This window comes from Zalophus californianus, chromosome X (assembly GCF_009762305.2).
Source record: "Zalophus californianus isolate mZalCal1 chromosome X, mZalCal1.pri.v2, whole genome shotgun sequence".
Taxonomy (NCBI): Eukaryota; Metazoa; Chordata; class Mammalia; order Carnivora; family Otariidae; genus Zalophus; species Zalophus californianus.
In genome coordinates, this window is record NC_045612.1 from 102,598,710 (window position 1) to 102,620,432 (window position 21,723).

Sequence of the window (21,723 nt, forward strand, 5' to 3'; positions counted from 1 at the left end):
AGCCTACTTCTCTACAACTCCCAGGTCCCATGCAGTGAAGAGGAGTGTCCTCGGCAGATGACCTTCAGCTGTCTGTTCTTTGGGGAATTGCTTCAGCTGCCTCCCCCAAGGTCACACCCTTTCTGAGGGTAGCTCCCGATGGTTGCAGGAGGATAAAGACCTGGCCATTTGGGCCTAATGCAGGAGAATTCTAACATTCTACCTCAGGAGCTCTAGTGGGTTTCACTGAGACTGTCACTGGGCCTGCCTCCTAGCTTGACTTCTCTCGGTCACCATTCCTGCTTCCTTCTTCTCCCTTCCACAGATGTTGATCACAAGAGCACACCTTACTAAAGACCCTGCTCTTTAAACATTGTCTCAGAGTCTGTTACCTGGGGAACCCCATCTGTGAGGGGCAATGTAACTGACAGCCATTTCAAAGCATTTGAGGAAAAGGCATTGTAATAGGCTCATTCTGGTCACTGGGTGATTTGATTTACTCTTGCTTTTACTATGAAGTTGATGATTTTGTCCAGTGTATGTAGTGATGATCATTATTTAAGATGTCTGACCTTGTGACCTCCATTAATGGGTAAGGACTTTGAGGACAGCATAAGATTACATCAGCCTCTTGCCTTATACCTTAAGTCCAGCAGCACACATACCAATGACAGACAAGAGTTAGAATGAAGGATAGTCAATAAAATAGATCATAAAAGGAAATGGGTTGGAGTGTGAGCACCAAAAGGGTAAAGGGCATGCATTCCTTTTTTTTTTTTTTTAATGTCATGCATCCAACGTCTTGGAGATAAGTACAGGATATGCCTTGATTGAATGAATAACTGGGCATGCTGAAGATTATTCCCTCTCTAATACAATAGGAAAGAACTGAGTCTAGTGCCTAGTCTAATGTCCTGAAAAAATTATGAGCTTCACTTTATTTTCGGCCAACTAAGAATTGATTCATTCTGTCCTTCAATTAGTCCATTCAATGACCAGTATAGGTCAAACTCTGTCCTAGGTACTGGGGAAACCGCAGTAAATGAAAGAAAAATCCTCTCTCATGGAGCTTGAATTTTAATAGGAGAAAGCAATCAGGTCATGATAAGTTTGACAGAGAAGAATAAAGCAGGCTAGAGGTAATAGGGGAAGGGAACTTTTTAAATGGGGTGGTCTTGGGGGTGGCATTTGAGTAGAGAAGTGAGAGAAAAAGCCAGGCAGATACAGAGGGTTCCAGATAGAGGAAACAGTAAACACGAAGACTCTGAGATGAGAGCAAGCTTAGTGGGGTTTGAGGAACAACAAGGAGTCCAGTAGGACTGAAGCTGAGGAAGCAAGATGGTGAAGGCTAAGGAGGTCAGTGAGCAACCAAGAGCCAGGCCAAGTCAAGTCTTATCAACTATGGCTGAAAACCTTTGAAATTTCCTCTTAAGAAGGGAAGACTTAGGAGGGTTCTGAGCTAAGAAGTGACATGATCTGATTTACTATGCCTGTAGCATTCCTTCCTATATTTATTAACAAACACTAGGCACTTGGAATAGGAAGATGAGAGAGACCAAATCCTGGCTTTGGGACGCTCAAATTCTAAACAAAAGAGAAAGACCTATTAAAAAAAAAAACATGACCTATAGTTGTGGTAAATAGGAATGATAAGACTAGAGTGGAAGGAGGAAATTAATTCTATAGGAAGCAAAATGAGATGTTCTTTATAGAGTAGTCAGTGAGGTTCCTGAGCCCAATTTCCATGGAAGGGAGCACTTCCCACATAGCACCAAGCAATTCTCACATACCGGCAGGTGCAACTCATTTCTGACCCCATTGACCCATAGATAGCATCAGATCCCACAGGTTAAGGGTACAGGCCTACAAGACTTCCCCCCAACCCTACCCACTTCAGATGCCAGTCACAAGCCCAGCTTTTACCAGTGCTTTTCACCAGCCAGCTATAGATGGGAGGTTTCCACGACCTCTTCCTTGGACTTCAGACATAGTCACAAGTCCAGATTGTTTCCTGTACTTCTTCTGACCCGCTGGCTATAAACCAGAAGTTCCCAGGACTTCCTCCTCAGGTTTGATTAATTTGCTAGAGCTGTTACCAGAACTCAGAGAAACATTTTACTTCCAAGATCACAGGTTTATGAAAAAGGGATAGAACTCGGGAACATCCAGATGAAAGAGATGCACAGGGCGAGGTGTGTGGGAAGGGCGTGGGGCTGCCATGACCTCTCCAGGCACACCGCTCTCCCCACACCTCCATGTGTTCACCAACCCAGGAGCTCTCCAGACCCTGTCCTTCTGAGTTTTTATGGAGGCTTCATTACATACTAATGATGGATTGAATCTTTGGCTATTGGATTCAACCTCCAGCTTCTCTCCTCTCCCACCTCCCCAGGTCTGGGGGAGGGATGGAGACGGAAAGTTCTAACCCTCTCAAGACAGGTTATGCCTCTGGTGACCAGGTTCCATCTGGGCCTTCCAGAGGTCACCTCAGTAACGTAACAAAAGACACCTTTATCACTCTCCACCCAGGAAATTCCAAGGGTCTTGGGAACTGTGAGCTAGCAATTGCAGACAGAGACCAAGTATATATCTCTTATAAAATATATTGCAACTAGTATAAATGCACATTGTCTCTGAGGCTACATGCAAATCCAAGGTAGGGAGTATTTCTTCTGAGAGGAGTAGAGCAAAGAAGGCTTCTGATTGCTTGGCCCTTGATTTCTTTCACTTAGCAAGGTTCACGGGATGTGTTCTGATATGATGAATATCCCCCTTTCCAATTTTACATCTAGCCTCCTTATAGCCCTTTTGTCCAGAAAAGGGATTTCTTATGTATGTATAATGAATATAAATATAGGTTTTAGAGAGTGCTAATGTTTTAATGAGCTAGAAATAGGCAGACGAGAGAGAATAATTGAAGGATTAGTCAACATGGGGACAATTTGACTTGGAAAGAGAAAATCTGAGCAGGAAATGTCTAGGAAAAAAATGAGAAAAGGAATGGAATGAGCTCATTTATAGTGTGAGTTAAGGGCAGAGGGATTTATTCTCAAAAGGTAAAAACTGAGAGTTTGTATTTTAGAACTTGATCTAGGCCAGCTATCAAGGGAAAGAGACTGATTCGAAAGACTTGGTCCAGGAGGTCTGGAGGAGATACATCTGTTAAAGGTTGCAAGGGAAGAGGGAAAGTTTTGAACCAAATCTTCAGTTATTCCTGGAGCCCAACACAAAAATTCGCCAGAACCCTTGTTATCTTAGGGCAAAATAAAGGACAACAAGTCTTAAGTCTTAAAGGAGATCAGATCATTCCTCTCCTGTGAACCAGCCACACTAATTTAAATAGAAAAAAAAAAAAGATAGCAACTTTCATGTGAAATTTAACTTAAAAATCAGAACTAAAAATAGAAATTAAAATGAAAAATGTCTTGTTCTAAGTCTTTCTAAAACTACTTAGCTGTTTGTTTTGAATTCCTAAGCAATATTCATATAAAATGGTCAGATACCATTGACTCTCATAGTTGACACCAGCATCAGAATGCCAAAAGGAAGATATGTCTCCTCTCAAGTTTTACTACTCTAAGAATTGCATAAAATTTTTTGAAGAGACAGAAAATGGTGCCAAAAGGAGGAAGAGGAATTTTTTACTGGAGTTGTTTTCTATGCCTGTGCTTATTGGGTACCAGTCACTTTAACTCTAGAACCACAGAGTCTCATTTGCCTGGTTCCCCTAGAATTCTTTACACCAGCAGTAAGTTAGTAGATGGAATAAATATCCTGGTGAGATGAGAGCTTGGTTGCTCACTCACCACATGAATGATGATGATGATAATAGTAGAGGTAGGAATAGGAATACAAAAAATATGGCACACTTTGTGCTCTTAACACTGAGGAAGCATTTTCCATGGATCAGCCTGTGTCGTCTTCACAGCAACCCTGTAAAATAAGGAGTAGGACTATCTCTCTTTCACAGAACAGAAAACAGACTGGAGAAGTTTAATGGCACATTCAAGTTTACACTTGTAATTATTACAGATGATCAGCTTCAGAGGAAGGGTTCCAGGAAATAGTGAGTGGCAACCCACAAGTCTCAACTACAAAGATGAAAGTGGGTAATCCCCATTGATCTTTGGATGACAGTAGAGAATGTGGCTAGTAACAAATCAGGGAGACTTCTGCTTGGGAATAGTTTTCTATTCTTTCACCCCTTTGGTGTTCTTTGACCCCTCTCTGTCTGCCCACCCTCCTCTTTCTCCCTCTCCCTCTCTTCCTCCTATATGAGAATAGAAAGTTCCTGTTCTGGTGTTTATAGGTCTACAGGCCAACTGTAGTTCAGATGATCTAGATAAAGTGTGGGAAGCTCTGCTGCAGGCTACAGGTTGGAGGTTGGCTGGGTTTGGCTCCAGGCTGCTAGTTTCATTCAGGTTGTTTCTAGAGGCCCACGCTGAAGGATCAGAGGCCACCTGGGGCATGTGCTCCTGGCAGATTGCCAGAGCACAAGAGTACAAGCCTCTGTTCCTATCATGTCTGCTAAAGCCCCGTTAGCCAAAGCAAGTCACATGGCCAACCCCAAGGTCATGGGGCTAGGAATCGTACTGTTTGCCAGGCTCAATTATAGATGTTCCATTGTTTCACAGTGAAGGAAAGTACTGGGATCAAAATTTAATCTCTCTCACCTTCTTTTTGCTTTAATTTTTGTCCTATCCTTACCTCTTTCTCACTCTTGCTTTCCACATGGATGTGCATCCCATCTACAGTCATTTGGTTTTTAATATCAGAGTTGCTCCCTACTGGCTCAGGTTTCAAATTTTACATTCCTTGAAATTTCCCTGGTGCCTAATACAATACCGTTCACACAGAGAGCATTCAGCAAATGGTGTTGACTGCCTGCCGTCTTTTAAAAGCACATCTGGAGAGACACTAGAACACCTGGCAATACTGCACTGACTTGTTAGTAACCCGGCTTAACCCAGATGGCCTAAACACTGTAGCCACCTTTACCCGGAGGAAGGTTCTATGGTAATACAGTCAGCCAGTTCTGTTCGGAATTAGACATTCCATGAGCATAACTCAGTCACAACTCTATTTATATACACACCTCTCCTCCCATAGCTGGCCTTAGGAGGTGTATTTCTTTCTAACTGCCCCAGTAATGACAATGAGGTTCTGGGGGTTTTGTATAAGTCAGTTTGAAGGAGCTTTTCTTTCATGAGTAATGCTTCCAAATATTGGTTATGAGATTTTGCAGGACTGTGCAGCCAGCAGCACTTGGAAATGTTTATATCTCTGCAACTCAGTCACCTTGGCAAGTAGTTGAGTATGAACTCTTGACTTCCCAGATCAAATGGAAGTCTGATACGCTAAATGCCTTGGCAATCTACTGACAAATCCCGTGGTGGGGTATTCTGTTCACCATGTGTGATGGTCCCAGAGCTCAGTGTTCTCCGTCTGACAGCTCATACAATATTTACAGGTTGTTATTCGTGAGGAATTTTAGTTAGCCATAAAGATTTTCACAGCTATGGCAGACATTAGAAGTCTCATTCATCACTCTTGTGACCTTCCCCTCTGGAATGTAGCCCATCTGTCTCTGCTGGTGAAATCTTTATGGAAAATCTGTCCGTCTTTGAAAGTTTAGTAAGTGATCGTAAAGTTTTCATTGAATCTTTACTTTTGATATATGATACAGACATATAAAGCTCTATTCTTATTTTAATTTAATGTTTTTGAAAAGTTTTCTATTTAACTCGGCCTTTCAGCCAAATGACAGAAAACTTACTCTTGCTACCGAAACTAGATGCATCCCCTCACAAGGAAATAGAAATCATACAGAAAGCCATCACAATGGGGAAAAGTGAGAGATACATACACATACCTTCCAGCATTGATAGCTACTTGAAAACGTAAGCACTGTACTGTAATCTTGAGTATGACCTTAGGAAGTGAAAAAAAAAAAAAGGTAGAAATAAGTTTTTGTGTGTGTAATTGAATATTTTAGAGAAGACACTAAGCAAATCCCATAAATAAATGAATTGAGTGGGCTGGTTTACAGAACAGGAGAGAGGGATGACCAGCCACAGATGGTCCCCCTGTCCCTGTACATTCTCCTCCTTTCATACACAACTTCTCATATGCTTGCTTAGGACCTAACCCTGCTACTACTTCCTTCTATCTACCAGCTGTTTCAACTTCTATATCTGGTTCGGCCTTCACTGCTTTGCAAAATTGCCCTCTTGAGATCACCAGTGGTCTTGTGACCAAATAGATCTTCCTCTTCTACACCCTTAGTCCACTGGAACCCATTGGTACTCATAATGTCTCACCACCTGGCTGTCTTTCTCATGTTTCACTCTACTTTATTCTAGTTTCTGTATTGTTTTTCTTTGGAGTGTTTTTTTTACTGGCACCCCCATTATGGGCCACTTCCCAGGGTACACTTTTCTTTTAACAGCCTCCTTTCCTGCAAGAGTCCAGTTGTGTTTATATCTTCAGCTACCATCTAGTACTTATGGTCTTGTCCTTTTGCCTGAGTTTCAGGGAAAAGACCCACCTTCCAAATATTTTAACCTAAATATGAAATTTATCTGAAATTGACCTTCCAGCTTATTTTTTCTGCCAAACTCCCAGTTGCCTAGTAACTAAATCTTAGAAGTACAGAGTCATGTGTGACTTCTCACTCTGAGTGGACACCAAATGCTCTTAGGAACTACCTGCTGAGCTCCACCCTCCTACCTCCAATCCAGTGTACATGGTAGCACCCGAACAGTGTTCTTATCTTGACATCATCGCAATCCTCTGATTGTAAAGCAGTCTCTGGCCCTCTCTTTCCCATTGGATCAAATATGGACTGATCGACTCGTCATTCATGTTGATGAATACTGGACAAGTGGTCTACCTGAGAATGAAGGACCTGTTGTTCAGAGGCCATTGGTCTAGGCAAAGATAGAGAACAACGTCCTGTAAGCCCAAGCAGTTCATGTTCAAAGGCATTTCTCTCTGCTACGCTTTGTCCTATATGTGGCACATTATTAGTAGTTAGGAATGGATGCAAGGGTTGAAGACAACTGCTGCTTAGTTGAGGCAGAGAGCTTGATTCTAGAATTACCAGCATTCAGACAACATCCCATAGGTATGTGATGACAAACATTATTTGTATGGTGGTTGACATTTTGCAAAGCAATTTCATTTCCATTTTCTCATTTTATTCTGACAGCCCTTCAGCAAGGGAGATATCATTATTCCTAGTTTTCATATAAAATAAATAAGGCTCAGGGAGAAAACAAGACTTGCTTAAGATCAGGGAGGAACAGTAGAGTTGGGACTCAAATCGATTTCTTCTGAATCTATGTTCTAGACACTTTCTACTTGATCTGCATACCTCTCAAGATGCTGGGTTGGGCTTTGAGACAGAAAGTCGATGTGCTGAGTGCCTCTCTGAACTCAGAAAGTTTACAATCTGTCATGGAAGAAGGGATGTGAGAAGCATGTTCTCAAATAATCTGTATCAGGCAGTATATCTAATGTGCCTTAAGAATTATGCCACTGACCAGCAGAAAATGGATTTTTCCCTTTCTTCCTGGATCAATAAAGAAAGACTCCTGCTGGCAGGAGTGTAATTTGTATAAAATGCCTTTAAAGTGTTCATAGCCTTCAATGAAATAAATATATTTCTAGGAATTTTGCTTAAGAAAATTGGCAAAACTGTGTGCAAAGATTTATCTACAGAGAGATTCATTGCAGCCTGACTTACAACAGTGAAAAACTGGAAACAATCTAAATTTTCCCAAAGAAGGTGTTCCTCCAGTAAATCATGGTATAGCCATTAATGGAATGCTCTTCAGCCATTGAAAATGTGAGCCAGGAATGATGTGAGTGGCCATAGATGGTCTGGATGGGTGGGAGTGATTCAGTCAGAAGGAGGTTTGACCTCATGTAACAGAAAACTTGAATTAACAGTGGCTTACAAGTAGAGGTGTATAAGGTTCTCACACAGGAATCCAGAGATACACAGGAATGGATCCATCAGGAACTCAGATTTCTTACATCTTTCTTTTCTGTCATTCTTAACACATATCTTCTGTAGCCTAAGTTGTCAGGGCCTTCCCCCTATACCCTCTGGAATTCCCCACGCCCAGACACACCAAACCTTGGCTTCCAACTACACACACCTGTGACTCAGCCTTCAAGGCTTTCTCTGGCCATAGGCCTTGCTCACCAGCTCACGAGGGGGGTCCAGAGAGTTAATGACCCGCCCCGATCCCCCCCCCCGCATATTCCAGGAGTAGCCCTCAAGCAATAGTAAATAAATACTCCGGTTCCTTCACCCCTTCAGAGGTGAGTAGAGGGGCATAACTCTGAAGTGTCTTCTGTGTTGAAATCCTCACCTGCAGTGGGCCCCAGGTACCCAAAGTAGCACTGCACCCCTTATCAGCTTGGCTCCTTTCCTTGCCTTACTTCCGGCTCCTATACCAGTGCTTCCTTGAAATACAGCTCAAGCTACTTCATGTTTGCTTCTGGGGAATTGCAGCCAAGATGGCTTCCATTCTCCTGGGTACTACAACTCTGGCCGTTATCCTCTCTTTTTCCTCTTTCTCTTCTTTCTCTTCTTCTCAACCCCTCTCTTCTCCTTTCCCTTTCCTTCTCCTGCTTCCTCCTTCCCCCTTCCCCACTCTATTCCAGTAATGGCTCTCTGTCCTTGTCCCTCAGACCTAGGGATGCTAATAGTTCCTTGTTCTTACTGTTATCCCTTGTGATTTCCCTACACCCTGCACAGACCTCTGTGACCAGCCCTTTTACTAAATTCCACTCAACTTAGCTGAAAAGAATGTGTTATCTGTTTCCGGCTGGGACTCTGACTGGTATACTTCCATTAGAATATATGTTCTTCTAAAACCAGATCTCATTTAAACGATAATGTCCTGAGGACATGGGACATGTCAGGATCCCTTTCCCTACCACACGCGCCCTTACTCCACCCCTGCCTGCAAACACCTCGTGCAGAGCTGAGCACATAATGTATGTTCAGTAGATAGCAGTTGGTTGATTTTAATGCTAGAATATTAGATGTGTTCATTGAAGAATATCCTCAGAGACTAAAATGCAAAGTAGCAGGAACTGCGCCTTATTGGCCGCATTGGTACCAGCACTTTGCCAGGTGCCTAGTGCATAGTAGGTGCTCTGTAAAAATGTATCCAGTAATGAGGGAGGGGATGTTAGGTATTGCTTTGTTTGTTTAGGAACCTGGGACTGTTTTCATCTTTCAGATGAAAATAGGTCTCAGCTCTACTGAAAGTAGTTTCTCTCAACTGTTCAGATGATTTAATTTAGACATCTAGAATAGGACTGATCGTGGAGATGACAGATTTAGGGAGGCAGATTTTGACCAGAATAAAAGGAATCTTTCTTTCTCTTTTTCTTTCCTTCTTTCTTTCTTTCTTTCCTTCCTTCTTTCTTTCTATTTTATTTACACATATGTATTACATCCCTAGAAAAAGAATCCCAGGATTTTCCCTCCTGTGTGTTTTCATCTTGCTTCTTCATGGTCCAAGATGCCAGCTGAGGTTGTCGGGACAATAAAACCAAACTGGTGGGGTGGGAGCAGATTATTCTGGCATTTTTCTAGATCTTTGGTTTGTACATCAGGTCTGAGGCTGATCACTCTACACTTGTTTCACCTGCCCTGGAGGTTCACAGCCATTTTCCCAGCTCTGTGATTATCAGTGATTTCAGATTTACCGATGCAACCATGCTTCATCATCACAGTGAGAAACTGGATGATGACTTTGGAGCACAGCCTAATAAGAACCTGGTATTTGCCTCTCTCTTCAACATCGTTCATGTTCTTGAGAGCATCTGCCAGGACACTCATGCGCATCACCATGACGACACACAAAGATGGCAGGAAGAGCACAGGAAGGCAAAAGGAAGCTCTTTCTGATCGTCACTAGAGCTATGGGGAGTACAAAAGAGGCCTTCCGGGATCAGTGCACTTGTTCCAACAGCCCCAGGGAAGTCATTTGGTGGAAATCATGGAGAGGGTAAATTTAGATATCAGAGTGTAAAGAACCTGGACTAGAAGACATAATCTTCTTTTTTAAGATGAATTTGTTCACTCAGTTGTTTGGCAAATACTTATAGATGGCCTATTACGTACCACACATGATAAAGCACAGAGACTAGACAGACTTGACTTGGTTATAATGCTGGCCATGCCCTTTACTAGCTGCCATGACATGAGTTGGCTGCCTGACCTGTTCTGAGCCTCACTTTCTGCATGTGTAGTAACAGAATAGCGGGACCCCATTGGGTGTTTGGGAGGATTACATTAAGAAGCGTACAGCATGGAGCACACAGTAGACACACAGCAGGTTTGCTTTCTCCATTTCCTGAATCATCTGACTTTAGGATCTAATACTTATGGACTTAGAACCTTAGACACACTATTCCATGTGATCTTAACTGTTTGATCATCTGCAAAATGAAAATAATAATAACCTCACGGGTCATGATGAGTGTCATACTTGAGGTCATGTTGCAGGCACAGAAGGTTTCCCTTTCTCCCCCCACCACCCCTTCTGGATCAAGCATTCTCAGTGGGAACTGTATTGCTCCCATAGGGACAAAAATTGGTGCCTGGGGGACGAAAAATCTTACTCTTTTTATGTAAAGCACAGATACACACAGTACATCAACAGATATACAGTGTATCTGTGATACCAAAATTTCATCGGGACAAGGAGGGGGAAGATTAGGAAAAAATATCTAAAAAGATACTTAGCAGGGGGACTTGGGGGGGGGGTTCAGAAAAAAAAAGATGAAGAAACATTGCTCTAGAGTCGATCTCCTTGTTAGAATGTACCCATGAAAACGTTACTGGAATTGGCCTCCTTCCAAGAAGCTGGGTGCCTGTGGCTAGTGATCCTCCCTTACACCTTTTTGTCAATCCCGTAGGTGACGTTTCTATTTAGTCTCCACTGAATGCTATATTATTTATTTTTATAACCTGCCCCCTGTTTTTTTTGACCGAACTACATTATCAAACGCCAAGTCCACCAAATAGAAGAAAAGTAGAAAGATGAATGAATGTACTTGGGTCTGAATTCCAGAGAGTGCTCTTTTGGCACGGTTTAAATACCGTTAGTATTCTTTTCAATTTTCTGGTTAGGCCCCCATGTCGATTAAAATATGGCTTAACAACAGGGTGCATCGCTTGGCACATTCTGTTCATCATGCATTTAAAAAAAAATGGTTGAAATAAGAACTTTGCCCACAAAGTGTGGCCTCTGTGATTTTCAAAACCACCTTGGGCACAATATTGAATGCTGTCACCTCGAGGGAAGGAAAGCATTTGAAGGCAGAACTTCTCCTCTTTCTCGCTCCTAATAACATACCGCATCTGTAACGCGAGGGGAAATTCAGAGGTTGGTTTTGGAATGAATAAACTCACGTGCAGTTTGCTATTTAAATTCAGTAGACAATCCCCCCACCCCCGGGTGCTGGTGCCATATGATAATGCATGATTTTTACACTCAAGGATCTGAATCACAAAGCTGCACTGGATTTACATGTAGTGGTTAGAGAAACATCTTGTATAAGAAAATACCAAAGGATAGCACAGTGTCATATAAAAGCTATTTGCTAATAAATCTGCTCTTGATAGGCTACTAAAAATGGACACACCAGGCATAAAAGATGTGTGTGTCTATTACATGGGCTAGCGTGGTGAATGATGACAAGTTTCCACTGGTACACCAAGATGAGAAAGAGCTATTGTTGGTGTCGGCACCCCTGCAAGAAATGAAATGATAATTCTGGGACACACTTACAAGAGTTACCGTGTATCTGATCAACTTTTGAATATAGGCAAGCCCAGAATCCTCTGGTAGCCCCAAGTGAAATTGCCGACAACCTTTTAACAGTCTCTTGAGAAGGAGCACTGAATCGAATTGCATAGAACCTTCCTTGGATTGAGTGTTATTTGCAAAGCAAGTAGTTCCAGTGTGTTTGTGGTGGTGATGGGGCGGGGGAGGAATGGGGAAAGGCCATTGTTAGTTGCCTTTTTTTTTTTTGCATCGAGGACATTTTTTAGTATAAAATGTTAGGGTTTCTCCTCAATGAGATACCACCTCATACCAGTCAGAATGGCTAAAATTAACAAGTCAGGAAACGACAGATGGTGGTGAGGATGCGGAGAAAGGGGAACCCTCCTACACTGTTGGTGGGAATGCAAGCTGGTGCAGCCACTCTGGAAAACAGTATGGGGGTTCCTCAAAAAGTTGAAAATAGAGCTACCCTATGACCCAGCAATTGCACTACTGGTTATTTACCCCAAAGATACAAATGTAGTGATCCAAAGGGGTACCTGCACCCCAATGTTTATAGCAGCAATGTCCACAATAGCCAAACTGTGGAAAGAGCCAAGATGTCCATCGGTAGATGAATGGATAAAGAAGATGTGGTCCATATATACAATGGAATATTATACAGCCATCAAAAAGATGAAATATTGCCATTTGCAACGACGTGGGTGGAACTAGAGGGTATTAGGCTAAGCGAAATAAGTCAATCAGAGAAAGACATGTATCATATGATCTCACTGATATGAGGAATTCTTAATCTCAGGAAACAAACTGAGGGTTGCTGGAGTGGTGGGGGTGGGAGGGATGGGGTGGCTGGGTGATGGACACTGGGGAGGGTATGTGCTATGGTGAACGCTGTGAATCGTGTAAGACTGATGAATCACAGACCTGTACCTCTGAAACAAATAATACATTATATGTTAAAAAAAAGAAGATAGTAGGAAGGGAAAAATGAAGTGGGGGGAATCGGAGGGGGAGATGAACCATGAGAAACTATGGACTCTGAGAAACAAAATGAGGGTTTTAGAGGGGAGGGGCCTGGGGGGAGGGGTTAGCCTGGTGATGGGTATTAAGGAGGGCACGTATTGAATGGAGCACTGGGTGTTATACGCGATGAATCATGGAACACTGCGTCAAAAACGAATGATATAATGTATGGTGATTAACATGACAATAAAAAACTTAAAGAAAAAAACGAATGATGTAACATATGGTGACTAACGTAACAAAATAAAATTTAAAAAAATAATTTTTTAAAAATGTTAGGGTTTCAAATGACAAAACTTAAGTTGTTTAGGTGTGTTCATAGACTGTGAGTCAAAGGGGGAACAAACATCTTCCAGCACAAAAAAATTCACTGACCTTCACCACTGGATTCATTTGATAGCTACACACAAAGACAAAAGGCTTGTCTGATTTTAAAAAACTAAGAAATCAACAATTTTTATATACAGATCATATACTCTGCATGGAAAATTAACACTTGAGACCCGCAGTTATAAACACTTAAAGTTTCATATTGATCTGGCACTTAGAACTTTTTGGAATATTCTTTTGAAATCTTTTCAACTATTTAGTTTAAGCATATGCTGAGTACTCCTCTGGCATTTTATTGGATTTTTTTTCTTTTTAATGCTTAACAGTGCAAAGTCAACTGTAGACGTTCAGTGTAGGTGTGGCCATTAGCTCAGCTGGGCCCTGCTGCTTTTCTTGTCTCTCTTGCTAGATTTTCTGCTTGAAGGTTGCTCCATTCAGGCAGCCCCCGCCCCCGCTTGAGCCAACTAGGCAGCCAGTAGACCTCTCCAAGCACACTTCTGACAGTTACCTAGGTATATTATAGGAAATCCAAATGGACTCTTCTGCTATCAGAGGACATCCCCAGCATCCTCCAAATCAGAAATGATTTCTGGACCATTAAACTGATACAGAACTGGAAAGGAATAATGACAGAAAGAGTGGGGTTCAGCCCATAGACACCTCTAAGGAAAGAATAGCAGTTGTTTCTTAGTTTAGGCATTCATAGACTGGGCAGTACAGCCGGTGAGAGCTGGACCAGATGCTCTGAGAAATTCTCTTCTTCCTTCTGCCATCCATTATGGTTTTAAGAGGCGGGTGTGCTGAGCAGGCAGGAGCTAGGATTTCTGGCTCTCTACACTGTTTCCTCCTAGAGAGGGCTTGGGTTTTTAGGTTTCTGTAATATCCGACTCTGCCCAGGTGGGTCAGGGAGTCCAGCCTAAGTTCTCAAATCAGATCTCACTTCCTTTATCTCCTTATCAGGGCGAGAAGGCTGTGTCCTAGCGAAGAAAAAGAGACAAAAGGGGAGTAGGGCAGATAATGAGAAAGGCAGAGAGGGTAGGAATAGAAGAACACCGAATGTGAGGGACTACTTCAAAACAGCAGATAAATGTCTTTTTTTCCCCATATTAAAAATCTGTCTGCCAAAATGAAAAGGCCTAATTAGCAGCTAAATACAAATCCATGTCCCCTACCTTTTAAAAGACACATCACCAAGGTACAAAGCAGCGTGTCTGGTTGAAGGTTGGGTGATTCGGTCCCTCTATTACTTTGTATAAAACAAAGAATCTGTAGTTTCATTACACTTAAATTGTCTGGCAGTAGATGAAGTTAACTTTTATTAGAAACAGTTCTTTCATATTACACAGTGTAGTCAAGGATATATTAGCTTTGACATTTTCTTACATCTCAATATAGTGTAGAGTGAATTTACTGTGAGACTAATTTAGAAGGAAGCTTTTCATAGGAGGAAATAATGGTCAGCATCAGCTGGGCTGCCAATTATAGGCAGGATGAAAATTCAGGGAAAAAATGGATATACGCATAAAATTGCTAAATGTTAACAAGCATGCTTCTTATATTTGTATGCCAATGATACTCTTTATCTCTTAAAACTCCAGTTTCATAAAAATTCTTTTCAGGAGGAAGATTTTATTCTTGAGGAAATGGTATAGTGCATCCTAACATGATTATTTTGTCTTAAAGAAAGAAAAAAAACCCATCAGATTAAACAGTATATAAAAGGTGTTTTTAGAGCTCATCTCTGGGAAAGGAAAAAACCTGGACAATTTAAGCACTTAAAACACAATTTAAAGATGATTGATTTCACTAATACACAATATGGTCATTATAAAACAAATTCCCGGTATGTGAAATTTAATTTCACCTATAGGATTCATCACTCATCACAAAAGTTTTATTATACTCTGGTATCAGGCGCCATTCTCTCGCTTTTTGTTGTTTTTTTCCAGTAAGATCATGCTGGTCAGCTGATATTTTGTGGCACCAATTAAACATATTATTGGTCAATGAGATTGGATTCTGTTTAAACCAAACAAAGATGCAAACAAGCATATCAGAATGATAAGTGTAGTGCTTTAGCTTTAATAACTTAGAATGTAACTCTATCACGCAAGGATTTTCAGCTGCTAAACTAATAAAACCCAGTCAATCAAATAGTAAAAGATATTGAGAAGCAGCAACAGGAAGTGTTATAAGAAAAGCACCCAATGGAGACACATAAGAGAAAATCCGTTAGTCGACTCATTCCATTTCTTATCTGTTCTATAGGCTTAGCGGGGGAAAGGTTTTTTTTTTCCTTTGCATTTATCTTTGTGCCTGAATGAGTTCAATTTCACTTAGATTAGGACAGAAACTTCAGAACAGCAGGTTAATCCGTCCTGTCTTCATGGGCAACTGAGCAAACAGACCAATATCAGTGTAAAATTGTAATTCTGGAGATTAATGTTGTCTTTCCTGTTTGTGGTGAACTTAACCTCCTTGCCTTTTTTTTTCCCCTCTCTTTCAGCTTCTGTCCAGGGTCCCTGGGAGAGAGCCATCTCACCAAACAAAGTGCCCTACTATATCAAGTAAGTCCGAACCATCACATTCCTAAAAGAGCATTTATTGTGGCTAATCTGCATATTCACAAATGAATGTATTTCTGAAATGTGACGTTAACCTGGCCTACAATACCTAGTTCTTCATTCCACGAGGAAGCTTGGCTAGTCAACTCATGCTAAAATTACCACTGCAAATGTGCTGATGCAATAGGGAGCTGCCTTTAGGAAAAACCCATTTGACACAGCATATATGTTGTGTTTTGTGATTGGGGGTGGAGTGGATTTTCCACACTCGAACAAAAAGCTGCAGATAATATTACTGATAGAGTGAATATTTATAAGGACAGTTTCATTTATTTGGGGGTGTGCCCACATTTCTTTTTTAGCAAAGATGGATGCTTTCTGCAGCTCAATGTACACAGAGTGTTTTAGGTGAATAAATGGTTCATGTACCCAAAAGGCAGTCAGCGGCGGGCCCGGATGTGTGGAGCTGAGTGTTCATTCTCGATACATAGCACTCAGCATTTTTCACATAATGACAACAGAATGATACTGTTTTCTGGGGCCATTTATGTCAGTCAAAGGAATACAGGTGCTTAGAAGCACCTTCCGTGGGATGCTGCATGAAATACAAATTATGATACATCGGGTCAACGTGGAAGGGAGAGGAGGGAGGATATGGAGTCATGATGATACCTTAACAGTTTCCATTGATGGTGCAATAGAGTTCAACTTCAATTTCACTTTGAATCCGCTGTCTCAACAATTTAATTTCGTCGGCTTCGTGAAATAATCTTCAGTACCAACTAAAGTCTTTGAACCTGCTTCTTTCATGAGTCTGACTAAAAATACTCCACGTGTTCCCATTGTTTCAGCCTCCCATGTTTTATCAGGTCACTTTCTGTTCTTCCACTGCTGATCAGTTCTTCATACTTCAGGTCTAAAGCAATATCAGCAATTCTAGATCTTCATTACCACAGTTCTCCAGAAATTAGAGTGCGTGCCTCAATTGTGTTAACCCAGAAGAATGGGGGTGAGGGGACTCTTTGGGCTCTTCAAGGAGAAAAAACACATCCTTTAGGAAAGCTTTGTCTTATTAAATTTTTCCAGGCAAGGTATCTCTTACCTTTAAACATTCTCCTTCAATTTGCTTCGATCCTGCTTTTTATTTTTCTTCTTTTATTGTATTGTAGTATTTTTATTCTGTATAAGTATTAATTCAGTCAGTGCATATTTTAATACAATCACTTGTGTTATTAAATGATAAGTTGATTTAGACATGCACTGTATGGCTTTACATCCACTGTCTATTTTGTGGAACACTTAATTCAAGCTCCTCCCAGTCATCTCCAGTGTCTTGGTCATCACAAATTTTCATCTCTAAGATTTTTGGGACCTGCTACTCCTTCAACCTGTTTATAAATCTCTCACTTTATCCAATTCCTTTCGGATCGATGAAGGGATGGTCTTTACTAGACAAAGACTCTTCTTTTGTAGCCAAGGTTGGAGGACCACCTGAAAACCCAAAACATCTTCAAGCCATTATTCTCCAGATTATTCCTGTCGGGGGCTTATTAAATATCTCACGGGGATTCCTAGCATTCCCCCCACCCCCACCCCTGCCAATATTCTTTCCCTAAATATTTATCTTCTCCCTGATGTTACACCCACTACAAAAGATCCCAGATCATTGCTGTGTGGCAATGAACATGAATTCAGTCCAAAAATAAAGAGACATTAAAGAAAACCTATAATTCCCCCCCACCGCCCCCATAACTAGTCTCTTGCTGCTCGTTGGTGGTATCAGAGAGCAGCTACCCTCTCTTTGTCCCCCTCTTTCCCAGTGTGCCCTCACCGACTTGAAGATCATGGTGGCAATATTGATAAGGGCACAGATCAGGAAACAAGAAAACTTGATTTCTGGTCCTGGCTCTGTCATGAGTTGATGGTGTGGCCTTGGGCAAGTCACTTAACCTGTGCAGACCTTAGTGTCTCATTCATAAAATAAGAAGTTGGATTTGGTGATATCTAAGGGCTTTGTAAGTCTAAGAATCAATGAGTGTGACTCATTGAATGGTCTTGCCCAAATCCAAAAACTTAAGATCTCAGCTTTTCTTCAAGAAGTTTATCTTTATTTTTTAAATTCTTTATTTTAATCATTAACATAATATAAATTCTTATTTTAAAAAAGCATACAAATTCTATTTTTCCACTGTTTAATTAGCTGCAGATATGCTCCCTAAACCCACTCCAGTTTCTTCAGGTAACCATTTCAAAAGCTCAAATCTTGATGTTTAATTTAGGGCTATCATTCTGCCTGATTTCCTAGTAAGAGACATAGAGCAATAGACAAAAAATCAGTAGAAAGGGGAGTCTGGAGACCTTAAACCCTCTGAAGGAATCCATTTCTAGGAACAAGGAATTACATAACTGCTCAAAAATACCTCTGAAACTTTCTGGAGATCGTCTATTTCTAAAAATTATAATCTATTTGAAATTAGAGATAATAGAATTTCTCAAATATACCTCTAAAATGTTAAGCTAATGTAGGGAGAACACGTGTTCAGAAAATATACATTGTCAACAAACAGATGACTAATGTCATTTGTGATTTATTGTTACATATTACTGTTGTCTAAAAGATTCTTTTCATAGCAAATTACTTTGATGTACAAGGTTCAGTGGACTTCATGCACTCGCTAATGCTATTTGTAATTCGAGATGCCTTATTTATCCACAAATAACAATACTAATAAGTTTATAATGACATTACTTGAACCAGTCCCCACCGTGTCCTTCCTCTTTGTTACCTTGTCTCAACTTGCATCCAAGAGTTTTAAGCACACATTTCTAGGCACAAAGCCAGGTATCTTCTCTGGATCTTTTTTTTTTTTAAGATTTATTCATTTATTTTAGAGAGAGAGAGTACACGCATGTGCATGGGCAGGGAGGGGCAGAGGAAGAGGGAGAGAGAAACCCAAGCAGACTCGACACTGAGCACAGAGCCCGAAGTGGGGCTTGATCTCAGGACCCTGAGATCAGACCTGAGCTGAAACCAAGGGTCAGATGCTTAACTGCCTGTGCCCCCCAGGCGCCCCCTCTGGATCTTTTCTTTTCAATACTTAATAATTTTTCCTTTTCAATGCTGGGATAAACTGATCACCTAAATAACCAGAGGTTTCTGCACCAGTAACCCCATTCCAGTTAGCTGTTGAGTTGTGCACTCGTGCTTGAGGTTGTAAGTCATTACCAGCATCTTCTGCTCTAGCTTGCAAATCAGACAGTGTTTATGCCTGCATCCTGACACCAGCTTTACATATGATGCTAAGAATCTTGATTTTGATACTTCAAACTACATGTTTGTCAAGTTTATTAGTCCATAGCATTCATCATTGTTACAGTTTTCATATTCTCTCTCCCTTGGGACTCTCTTATTCCTGCCAGCATATCTTTCAGGTTATTTGATTACAGCTTTCATTGCCCCTGAAAAAATAATCACCAACAATGTTCAACCTGTTACAACTGCCTTTTCCACTCTCTGCCATTTTGTAGTTTTCTGGCCTACTGTCAAACTCATGAAAATTTCAATATAATAGCCTTTAACCAGCTGTTGCATTCTGTTAGGATTTCTTTCACCTTTTTATGTTGCATACTCCCATATGGGTAAACCGAACGGAGCCAAGAGCTGGGACTCTCTTGCTTTCTTAATGAGTTAGAAAATTATTCTTCTGTGTTCTGGACTGTCAAAACAATTTAGGAATCCCAAACTTGCATGCAGTATGTTCCTGCATAGATGACATAATAAGAGCATAAGAAATAGCACACTGGGTCAGACCAGTAGGGCACCTAGCCAAGAACTCTGTCCCAGATGCAGACACCAGTGGCTGCTCGTCAGTTAACCTAGTAATTTCCATCTTAAAAAATTAGGATGCATCCTGACCATTTCTTAATAGTCCATTGTAAATCAGTTGGCATTGAGTTTATCCAGCGGCTTCTTTTTTTTTTTAAGATTTTATTTATTTATTTGAGAGAGAGAGAATGAGAGACAGAGAGCACGAGAGGGAAGAGGGTCAGAGGGAGAAGCAGACTCCCTGCTGAGCAGGGAGCCCGATGCGGGACTCCATCCCGGGACTCCAGGATCATGACCTGAGCCAAAGGCAGTCGCTTAACCAACTGAGCCACCCAGGCGCCCAATCCAGCAGTCTCTTACTTCCTCCATTCTCCTCTTCAACCTTGTCTTCAGAAGAATGAGTCCCATGAATCTGCTGATTTCGGTGTAAAAGAAATAAAGATAATATTGCAGTTTCTCTTCACTGTACATTTTTGAACCTCAAGGGATGGCCCCTATTAAGGGCTGCGGAATTCAGTGAATACAATGGTATTTACCCAAAGTAGACTTCAATCTCACATCCCCTTACAACCCCCTTTTCATTTTCATCTTCCCAGTCGGAGAAGCTCTAATCCTTCTTAGGTTCTTAGCCTGTCCTTGAATGAAAGATAAGTATTCCCCTTGATCATCTTAGCTGCTTTTCCCTGGATCTCTTCCAGTTCTGTTACATCTTCCTTGGGATGTCATGACTGGGACGGCCCAAACATTGGTTATTACATCTGTTAGCATTGTCTGTAGTCTCGGCTCGCTTGTGAGGAAAGTAAACGCTCTTTGCCGTCTCCCATTGGTGAGAGATGGAGAAACCGATTGAGGTCACAGCTTGTTCTGCCTATATTAGTTCTGGCCGGAGGTTGCTTTGCTGCTACTTTTCTGTAATACCGGCTGAAGTGTTTGCCCTTCTGTTTCTGCCAGTTGGCCCCCAGGAAGGCTTTGGGTTTCAGACAAGCTGGTCCTTTCCCCTTTCAAAGACGCTGCCGTGGCTCAAAAACCGGGAGGCGTTCACTACTGAAACCCAGTAGGAAACCTGCTGACTCGTCACCAGGGAGGCATTCCAGCAGGTTCCCTGTCTCATTATCTCTGAAGCACTTCACGGGAGAATGAAAAATGGGGTTCCGGGGAACATGCTAACTGTTCAGCTCTTTTTTACACACCTTGCTCAGGAAGCAGCTCAAGTCCACAGGAGTGTCTCTCTTTTCCTGCGGGTCATTTGGGATGTTGTCCACATTGCTGTAGATGGTGTCAAATGACCTTGATCTGCCCTTCCCTCTGCCCTCAATCCAGGCGTGTTTCTGCAGCCACCTACTGCATGTGAGCTGCTCACAACTCTCTGGTGAATTCCTGCTTAGCCAAATGCAATATAAAACCTCCTTGACCGAAGCCAGCAGCCGCTCCAGGCAACACTTCTTATTACTGTTACGGTGTCTGTTGCCACAGTGGCTGGTTGAGGTCCCTGACTCTCCCGTCCTCTATGGCTGCCATTCCTGTGGGTCCACTGGTTCCAGTATTTGACACTGCATGGAATTGTGGCCATCTGCCTAGACGTCCCTTTCAGGGTTTGTGTCTTCTTGCATCCTGTTGCTCTATTTTCAATTAAATTGCTGAGTCTTGCTTTAACTGTAAGTGCCCATGCTCCCTACCTCCAGTAGCATCTGAGTTTTGACACCACCTTCCTCTGTACCATAGGGCCTTGATTACTACTTTCTGGGCAGTTTTTCAGATTCCAAATCCACTCCCCAAGCCACATTTAAAGCATATCTTGTCCTTGTTCTTGCTCCAGCTCCCTATTATTTGTGCCAGGAGTTGCTCTGATTCAAGTTGGGGTGAGTTTATTTGTTCCTTTGAGTTATCGCTCGTTATTTCAGTACCTGTATTTATAGAGAGAGGAAGGAGCAGTTGGCTACGTCTCAGGTTTAACAGCAACCACTGTGCTAAGTATCTGTGTTCGCTGGTTTGCAGTGGATACATTTTCTGAGAATGAGAAGGGCTCTTATTATAAAGAACACTGGATTATGATATCCAACTTAGAAAATATTCCCCTAGGTCTCATTCCTGACACCTCACTGTTCTAGGAATGATACTGATCTTCTCACATTCCATTAGACATTGGTTAAGATTGGCAGAGGTATATGCCCTATGAAAGGAG

General features: G+C 41.6%; 1 protein-coding gene across 2 annotated transcripts in view; it reads left to right on the plus strand.

Annotated features, from left to right (window-relative positions):
* The window catches only part of DMD (dystrophin), a 2,214,577-nt gene that overhangs the window by 1,999,085 nt on the left and 193,769 nt on the right, over positions 1 to 21,723 (plus strand). For both annotated transcript variants that reach the window (XM_027607979.2, XM_027607980.2), the window contains exon 62: positions 15,658 to 15,718. In XM_027607979.2, the coding sequence (XP_027463780.1) occupies positions 15,658 to 15,718 (61 nt within the window). The remainder of the gene's footprint in view (positions 1 to 15,657; positions 15,719 to 21,723) is intronic.